Source organism: Oryzias melastigma, linkage group LG16 (genome assembly GCF_002922805.2).
Source record: "Oryzias melastigma strain HK-1 linkage group LG16, ASM292280v2, whole genome shotgun sequence".
In the NCBI taxonomy this organism is placed as follows: Eukaryota; Metazoa; Chordata; class Actinopteri; order Beloniformes; family Adrianichthyidae; genus Oryzias; species Oryzias melastigma.
Window position 1 is genome coordinate 30,207,815 of NC_050527.1, and position 9,240 is coordinate 30,217,054.

At 45.4% G+C, this 9,240-nt stretch overlaps 2 protein-coding genes across 4 annotated transcripts in view; one reads left to right on the forward strand and one right to left on the reverse strand.

Annotated features, from left to right (window-relative positions):
* Window positions 1-829: 829 nt before the first annotated feature.
* On the reverse strand, window positions 830-6,948 carry LOC112140486 (prostaglandin reductase-3). Its single transcript, XM_024263445.2, has 2 exons — window positions 6,321-6,948; window positions 830-3,549 (listed from the first exon to the last, which is right to left on the reverse strand). The coding sequence occupies exons 1-2, from the start codon at window positions 6,593-6,595 to the stop codon at window positions 2,619-2,621; spliced, it is 1,206 nt and encodes a 401-aa protein (XP_024119213.1). The 5' UTR covers window positions 6,596-6,948; the 3' UTR covers window positions 830-2,618.
* The window catches only part of LOC112140485 (teashirt homolog 1), a 38,589-nt gene continuing 35,306 nt past the window's right edge, over window positions 5,958-9,240 (forward strand). The window contains exons 1-2 of one of the 3 annotated variants that reach the window (XM_024263444.2): window positions 5,958-6,214; window positions 7,899-8,460. In XM_024263444.2, the coding sequence (XP_024119212.1) occupies window positions 8,421-8,460 (40 nt within the window). In that variant the 5' untranslated portion in view covers window positions 5,958-6,214; window positions 7,899-8,420. Of the gene's footprint in view, window positions 6,215-7,186; window positions 7,257-7,400; window positions 7,684-7,898; window positions 8,461-9,240 lie in introns of those variants that run through there. The other 2 variants (XM_036215698.1, XM_024263442.2) reach the window with 2 other exon arrangements.

The following is a 9,240-nucleotide window of genomic DNA, read 5'->3' on the forward strand; positions in this document are numbered from 1 at the left end:
AACACAATCCAATTAAATAAAGAGTCTTGTCTCTTCAGGTTCCTGTGTTCTCTAATTGGGGCTGTGACTGCTCACTAATCAGGAGAGGTACAGGTAGGCCCCAGAGGACACGGAGACGGAGCCTCTGCTGTTAATTGAAGAGACGCTAAACGTGGCCTTCTCCCCGCAATCCAGCGTGGATGCGCCGGTGCTCAAGCATCAGACAAACATCTGTGTGCTTCATCACTCTGTCACCTTCTGCCAGGCTGGCATGTAAGAGCTTGCTTTAGTGTTTTAACACCTGAACAAGCAGTGGAGGTTTGTGTACAGGTAAACGCCTTCTGATTCTCAGCACTTCCACTCCTGTGTCGTGGTTCAATTATTATAGAAAAGACAGCAAAAAAGTTTTTAAACAACTTTTAATGCAGTAAAAAAACCTTTCAATTAGGTATTATCATTGTAAAGTTTTGCCTTCATGCCTGATTCATTTTCAATTATATAAAAATATTATTCAATGTTTTCTTATTCAGGCTAAATTAAGTGGAGTCCTGGCATACGGCATGAAAAGGTTAAATATGCACGAAATATTGTACATAGACAATGTTAGTTTGATTAAAAGGACCTGATACAAATATATATTTTTTATGAATCAAAATCTAGAAATGTTTCATTTATTTTAAAGGAGCCAAAATAGAAATGAATTAATGCACAAAAAAACTTTTTTATTTATTTATTTTTTTTAGCGGGAAGTGTGAAACCATTTTCACAACAATTTTATAATTTGAAAAAATAAAATTTCTGTCATATTCTATGGTAGATTTCCAAGCAAAGTGGTCTCGATGTTGTAAAATAAGCTTCAAACTGCTAACATTTACATCTCAGATGCATGAAAATAGTGAAACAACTTGGAAGAGAAATTCAAAAATTAGCCTCTGTGGCAATAATGCCAGAAAAAAAACTTTCTCAAAACAAACATGGAGGTTGCATCTGATTAAACCACAAAACTTCCAGAAAAGTAAGCAAAACAAACCCAAATGAATAAAGGCTTCCCCATAATAACGTTCTCATGAAGCACACATTTCAAACCAGTTGGTAATCACAATTAAGGGCGTAGAATAGCCACAAAGATGAACAAAACTCATACAAATAATTATATATGACCCACAGAGTCAAATTGTAGTGTAATAGTTGAGACTATTATTAGTTTTATGGATTTTAAAAAAATAAAGATGTTGCCAATTTTAGGAGAAATTAAAGGACATTAAAAAAGAATGAGCAGAAATGCAAGAAAAATGTTTTAGGACAAACTATGTTTTTTTTAATTTTTTGGATTGACAGAATGCATCTTATTTTGAAAAGTTTTCTGCAGTCTTCAAAGCCATCAACTATCATAAAATGTACCGTTTTCTTACAAATACCTTTTTATAATTACATTTTATTGATCATCTAACACTATTTTTGCCTAATCTTAAAGGCTGAAATCAGGGATTATCTCTCGCCCCGATCAGCTGATACCTTATTTCTGACAGGCTTTTATTGTGAAAGTCATCCCCACGTCCACGCTCAAACATGGCAGCTGTCAGTATTCGACAGAGACTTTGGGTTCTCTGACACCTTCCAGTGCGCTGACTTCCTGCGCCGTCTGGTGGGGGCAGCAGCTTTGCATGCTGGGGTCACACCTGTAACGTGTTTCACGCTGGGTTTTATTTTCAGCAGCCACCTGGATGAGGAAATAACGTGTTCATCGTGCATGAAGAGGATGGCCCTCCCTGCCAGGACGGAACAGGTGTTTGTTTTAGATGACAGTCCGCACACTAATAAAGAACAACCTGCTTTGACATTGTCCTGTTATAGATGGGCTTTCAATCTATTTAATTTTTTTGAATCCATGTCTGATTTTTTTTTTTTTACTAAAAGAAAAAAAGAATATCTTATAAAACATTTATTCCACGTCTTGTTTTCTCCTCTCCAGGTAAGGAAAAAAAATAATGACATGTTCTGGTCTAACTCTTGCTTAGCAGACTAATTTTTCTTTTTTTTAATATTATGTGCAGCTTGAGGGTGTGTGAATGAAAAGATTGATTGTGTGAATGTCGTTTCTGTCAGCCACAAACAGGCGCTGAAATGCCAAGCGCACCTGGAGCGGCAGTCCCTTTTGACAGGCTTGCACCGACGTAAGCCCCTATTAGAGAAACAATGAAGTCTATCATAAAACATTTATGGTAGATAAAGTGCTTGAGAGTGCTAAAGGCGAGCACATTGTGCTGGTGAGTCTAAAATCATTTCAGCGGTGGACTCTTACGGTGCAGATAAGTGTGGTTTAACGGTTCATTCTGAACCGAGTGATGGTAAATCGTTGATTTCATGTTTGTTTGTTTACCTTTTGGCTTATCACGTCACAGCGAATCAGCTTTCACCGATTCACACAGGTGGTTTTTATGCTTCTCGACTCAACCCTTTATTTTATCCGGGCTGGGGACCGGCACAGGGAGACTCAGACTTGGACCTCCTTGTGGCTACATAGTAGCGCGAAAATCATTTTTACAGTGCAAGTGTTGATTCTTTCATGGATTTGATCATTTCTATCAGTCATAACATTCTGTTTTAGCTTAGTTTGATTACTTTGGCGCTCACTTAAATCACAGTTTACTAGTATTACTGGGTGGTGGTGTTAACTCCACCACCACCTTGCCCAGGTTTTTCCCCGCATACATGTAATCCACGGCCCGGAAAACGGACTCCAGGCCTACAAATCTCCCCTCTGCTGTCAGATCCCCACAGTCCACCTCACACGCCAGCTTCCCCTTGGCAAACATCTGCATCATGCTGCCCAGAGCCTCCTTGTAGTCGCCGAGAAAGTGGGGAAGGAAGAAGCCCCGAACGCTGGCCGACTTCTGGAGCAGCTTGACCGGCAGCGTTCCCCCTTTGAAAGGTGGGATCCCGGATGCGGTCTGGTACCCCGAGATGAAGCCGATGATGATCAGCCGCCCCTTATTGGCCAGGCTGTTGACTGCCAGCTCCAGGACGCTGCCTCCCACCGACTCGTACACCACGTCTATACCCTGTGGGTACTCCTTCTTCAGCGTCTTGGCCAGATCTTCAGTGGTGTAGTTGATCGGTCTGTCGCAGCCGATGGATTTAAGGAAGCCCGCTTTCTCGTCCGACGAGCAGGTCCCAATGACATGGCAGCCGGCCTGCTTGGCAAACTGGACGGCGAACTGTCCTGTTCCTCCTGCAGCCGCTGTGACCAGGACCGTCTGGCCTTTGGCAAGGTCCCCCAAGCGCTTCAAGGCGATGTAAGCCGTAGCCCCGCTCACCAGGAGGGTGAGGAACTCTGGCCTCACCGAGGGGACAGGGACGCTCTCCTTGGCCGGAACCAACGTGTACTCGGCGAACGCGCCGCTTCCGAAGTAGGCGACGGTGTCCCCGACGGTGAAGGAGGAGCTGGCACTGAGGCCGAGGCCGACCACTTCTCCAAGGCCTTCAAAGCCGGCATCGAAAGGAGGCTTCACTGATGGGTCGTAGCGGCCGGCAGTGTAATTTATATCAGAGGCGTTGATTCCAATGAAGCTGAAATAGAGAAAAGGGAGAGACAACAGTTAAGAATCAACTCAGTTACTCTGGGCTTCACAAGTACAGACGTTCTAAAGTCCTGACTTGAGCCTCCTTCTCTAGAGAAGGGGTCCCCAAACCTTTTTCTTGTGAGAGCCACATAACTGTTTGCTTGTCTGATGTGGGGCCAAGTCGGTTTGTAGGCCAACAGAAAAAGTGTAGCCCAGCCTAAACGTAACATTTCTAGTTTTCCACAAAGCCACATATAGCCAAATTTTAAATGATATATTTCTGTAACCTTCACAGAAAAAAATAATACTAAAACATTTTAAAAATTAAACTAATAAATAGTCTGTCCTCTACTGTCTAGTTCGGATTGCAGAAGGGCGCAATAAAAAGTCATGATCGGTCAGATTTAAAAAAAAAAAAAAAGTGATAGTGTTCGGGGGGCCGGGTCAAATGTGGAGGTGGGCCGAATCCAGCCCGTAGGCCGTAGTTTGGGGACCCCTGCTCTAAAGCTACATGCAGTATCGCCCTCGGCAACTTGCGTTCAAGCGACTACTTTTGATAAAGCGTCTATACAAATGCGCCTAAATTTACATTTCAGGCTTCTGCGTTCAAACGTAGCTATGCAAGTTTCTAGCCCGTTTTTCAGGCTCTATGTACAAAATCTGCATTAAAAGTTAAAGTTCAAACTGACCAATCAGGGGCTTGAATTTGGTAGTGTCTTGGATTCGCAAGATTTGCATCGCTTTGACATTTCGTATCAAGACTCTTCCGACTGTAGGTGATGGACATACGAGAGTAAACGATAACAAAGAAGAAGAAGCCCCTCCCAGTTTTTCTAGTACGGCAGCCATGGTGTGTCCAATAGACGGCATTTACGCGTGTCACGTGTCCGTTACGCGGCTGCACGGTGGCTGCACGGTTCTTGCTGTGAGGCGAGAAACAGAGCCACCAACTGGGGACCTTTCCGCGTGGAGTTTGCATGGGTGTCCGTGGTGCAGCGGTTGGCTGGTTGACTACTGATTGGTAAAATGCGAGTTTGATTCCCGCCATGTGTTGAAGTGTCCCTGGGCAAGACACCTAACCCCAAATGGCCTCTGGTGGGAGGCTTGCGCGAGTGTTTGCCAGTGGAGTCACCACAAGTGTGTGAATGTGTGTGTGAAGCGCTTTGGGCCTTCGAAGGAAGGTACAAAAACACTTTACAATTATACACCATGTTCTCCCTGTGCATGCATGGGTTTTCTCCGGCTTCCTCCCACCGTCCAAAAACAAGTGGGGACTCTAAATTGCCCCTAGGTGTGAATGTGTGTGTGATTGAGGCTCTACGACAGACTGTCAACCTGTCCAGGGTGTACCCCGCCTTCGCTCATCAGTATCCGGCACCCCCGTGACCCCAAAAGGGATGAACATATTCATTGTGTTCTTCAGACACAGATGGACAAACAGTGGAGTTTCTTTGGGTAGCACAACTCTTTTCTTTGACGGGTCACAAAACACATTCGGTGATGTCAGAGTTGCTCGTTCTCAGAGTTAGCTGCGGCTAACTGCCCTCACTCCCCGAACCGTGGAAGATAGTTGCCTCCCGCCTCAGCAGCTGTTTTCATCTTACGCTGGAAACAAATCAGTGAGAAAGGAATGCATAAATAAATCATTTACTGTCTTTTAGAGCGGCTCGCACGCTGCGCCTCATTACTGTGGATGTCACATGTGTACTTTGTGCTTTTAGATAATGCTCCTGCGCTTCATAGTAACGGTGACACAACAAAACGCCTCGATTCGCCTTGTTTACATCCGTGGTTCGGTTTTCACAACGTTGGGAAGGATTTGGACGCTGAGATTTTCTTTAAATGCAAAAAACAGACAAAGAAAACCTCTTTGGAGTTGATTAGCACGCACTTAAATGATGTTAAAAGTCACTTTAAAGATGTTAATATATTTTATTGCAAATAAAATGAAGCAAAAAGCAGAATGAAAAGCTGTTTTGCTCCACTATTTTGGAAACTGAAGCACTCTTTTGTTTTCCAAAAAAGCTCCTCACTATATAGACATCAAGGTTATATCTGTCTTTCAAATTGACGTCTAGAATCCTACGGTTTGAAAATCTCACCTCCGTTTCTATTGGATTCTGTCCGACGGAAGATCTCGGACTGCGATAAAAATGTTGTCCTGAAAGCTCAAACATGCTCCCAGCTCATGTCAGGGCGGTGCATGGCTGATGCAGGTCACAGAGAGGTCAAAGGTCTCTGCTCACATGCTACTGAGGTCCTGATGTGTGACAGTGTCATGGAAATACCTCCATAAATCTGAATTTTGTAAAGATTCAATTGAACATTGTGCCTTTTTTTTGGATGTTTTTTAAATATAAGTGAGGATCGGGAAGGGATCCAGAGACATGATGCTGCAGAAGCAGCAGCGCATCTCCTCCATCATCTCCATCTCCTGATGGCAGTCTGAGCCCCCCCACGACACTCTCTCTGCTGGTGACGTAGAGAGACAGGAGGACAGAGAGAGAGAGAGAGAGAGGGAGGGAGAGAGGAGGAGGAGAGGGAGAGATGGATTGATAGACAAATGCAGGGAGGGCGGAACTTGGAATAACAGCGCGGCGTTTATTCCTGCCGGATTTTTTGCCATCTTGTGATAATGATGGTCGCAGGTGCCGGACGCAGCTGAGCGCGAGGTAAGCGGAGCCGTCCCTTCCTACAACTTCTGATAGATTAGAGTCCGGAGGCGTTTCGGGTCAGCGACCCGCTCGGACGCGGTTTTTCGCCTCCAGAGAAACTTACCGATTCCTGACGAGCAGCTCGGTGTCCGCGGGGGTCGGGACGGCGACGGCGCGCGCGCACACGGCCTCCCGGAAATTGGGACTCAGCTTGTGAACGACCAGCTTCTTCATGCTGCTCGGTATGGAGGATCCTTTGAAATCCATGAAGTGCGCGGAGTAGGACGTGTCGATGATGAGGCGCCTCGGCACCGAGCGAACTCCGGAAAGTGCGTCTGCGCCTCTGCGCCCCCAGCTGACCGCCGTGAGGGCTCTCCGCGCGCGCAGCGGGCTGCACATGGCTCCGAAATGTGGCAAAGTTCACGGGCAAGTGGGCGGACGGCTGCACCGTTAGCCGCCGCGCCGCTCTCCCTGCGCACCAGGCCGGGCGGAGCTGCGCCGAGCGCGGCGCCGGAGCAGCTTAGTAACGTGACTAAAGGTGGCGAAAACTGCGCAGGATCGCTATTTTTTTTTTCTTTTTTTGGTGGGGGGATTGAAATAAGAAAGAGAAAAAAAGAGCCCCGCTGCAGCTAAATAGGAAGCAGAGACGCGCCCGGGACTTGTCGTTGGAGTCCCTCCCCTTCCCTTCCCGGACACTCACTTCCTAGTAAGGTGAAGCAAATCAATCCTCGTCTCCTCGCACGCCCTCGACTGATTCACTCCCACGAAAGCGACCGAACCGTCGAACCTTTTTCATTCCTACCATAAAATAAAATAAATAATAAAAACAAACACTTATCGTTTTTACGCACGCTGCGCCACCTTCCGTATTCCTCCTCTGGTATCTGCTACACCTGTAACCGCTTTCTGAACCTTTTTCATTCCACCTTTCTGGAAAAGCTTAACATAAAAAACCCATTTGAAACCCCCCCCCAGATTTCCCCGTGCCATGCCACTGCGTCAGGAGCGAGACGCTCGTGTGTGACTTGGGAAGTATGGTGGTGGTGCGCCACATGTTTGTGTAAGTTTTCTTCCAAGTTCCAAAAAGGATCTCTCTTTTTATTTTGTGTCGGAGGTTTGGGGTTTTTAAAGGGAAAGAGGGAGAAAGAGGGGGGAAAACAAGACAATTAAAAAGATTGACAGGTAGGCTCCTCTGTCAGGGGTGACGCTTGTGGAGAGGGGAGGAGTAAAAATGTAGCAGGAAAAGCCACTCGATGCGTCTGTCTATCAGTTGAGAGTGTCTGAAACAGCTTGTGGATCCACAAGCTTTTCCATGTTTTTTTTCCCGGATCCGTTTCTAGAGTTTCCTCCTCTCCTTCTTCTTTTTTATCCAAATATTTTCATCCGTGTTCTGTTTCTTAGCGGATGCGTTTTTCAGAATCTCGTATCAGCTTCAAAAGGGGAGAAAAAATCCGTCAGAGATGCGATCAGAATCGTTTTCCTAAAACGTAAGTAAAAGGAGGAGGATACTTCCTAACATTTGTTGTCTTTATTTCTCCTCCGCTGGAGAGGAAGGGGGCAGGAGGGGAAGAAAGAAAGAAAGAAAGAAAAAGTGTCCGCCGGACTGCTGGGGCAGGATCCGGGCTGAGGTGGCGTGCTTGGATTGACATTAACCCGTCTAATGCCTGTCTGTCTGTTTTCTCTCCTTTCTCCTCTCTTCCAGGTGTCTGGCAGCACAAGAGAAGAAACCACGAGGATTTATTTCTCACCAAGAGTTGTGCTTTGGACTTATTTGTTAGAAATCTTGGTTTTGAACTGATTTTTTTGGTGTGCGTAAAAGCGCGCAGCGAAGTGACTTCCAAAGAGGACTGGAGATCCGGGGGGGATTTTTCTCCTCTTCCCCAGAGGAAGTGAAGTTCAAGAAAAAAAAAACTTGGTTTTCAAAGAGCTTCCTCTTGATTTTTTCCCCCGCCACTCTCCAACGCTAAAAAGATGAAGGAAGATGATCTTTAATGGACACGAGGGTGAGCTTATTCTCCCAGATCCAGAGATCACAGTTTGAAGTCCGACACTTTCATCTCCCCCTGACATTATAAAGAAAAAAAAGAAGAAGAAAATCAGCCCCCTTCTCCCTCTGTGTCCCCCACCCCTCACTTTCCCAAATTCGGGATGATTTTTCCAAACTGATAGACCCGATCTGTCCACATTTCCTGCATGAGAAGCGCCGTGGAACGGGACGGTCACTATGCCGAGGAGAAAGCAGCAAGAGCCGCGGCGATCAGCAGGTATAGCCGGCCCTCTATTGCAGCCACCGTGTCTTCATTAAAAAAAAAAATCCTTCTTTTATTTCAACCATGCATGTTTATACAAACTTTACGCACAATCCAATTTGCGCAATTTGACTTTGAGTTCCGCTCTTTTGCCAGGAAAGTTCTTTTAAAGAACAGTGAGATAAACTAAATGGCATGTTATGGGGGATAAAAGGGAGTTTTTGAGGTTCAAGAGTGAGTAATGATGAATAATTGACTGAAGTGGGAAGGGGGGGTTGCTCTAGCTGGAGCTGGAGGGGTGGATTGGAAAGATTTTTTTTCCTCTTTTCTTTCTGTTTTATTAGAGGATTGCCATCCTCGGTTTGATGCCTGATTGATCGCCTGTCATGTGGCAGTCTTTGATCTATTCATCCCTGATAAACATCAATAAATCCCTCCATGAAGGCGCAGACACACACGCCTCCTGCTCCAAGCTTGGGAAAGAAAATCCAAAAGAAAGCTGTATAGGAAGGTGGAAAATTCATCTATTTATGTAGATGGGCCTCCACTAAAGAGCAGATGAAAGAAAGCAAAGTGTTTGGATCAATGGTAAAAAATCCACCCAAACATTATTATAATTTTTTTCAAATCAGATTTTCTTTCTGTTCTTGAAGAAAAACGATCCAGCTGATTCATGAGATCAATATCCTGGAGAGAAGTGCAGCGTGACCAGCTGATAAACCGGGTGTTGGCAGAGAAAAAATGAAATAAAAAAAGGGTGGCTGATGTTGGGCGACAAGGTTGACTTGTAGTGTT

What these genes read in the sequence shown, in the direction of transcription:
- LOC112140486 (XM_024263445.2), bottom strand. Translation starts at nt 6,595, where the DNA reads ATGTGCAGCCCGCTGCGCGCGCGGAGAGCCCTCACGGCGGTCAGCTGG. An exon ending in GAGCTGCTCGTCAGGAATCG is followed by an intron (nt 3,550 to 6,320) that starts GTAAGTTTCTCT and finishes TCTCTATTTCAG; the next exon opens with CTTCATTGGAATCAACGCCT.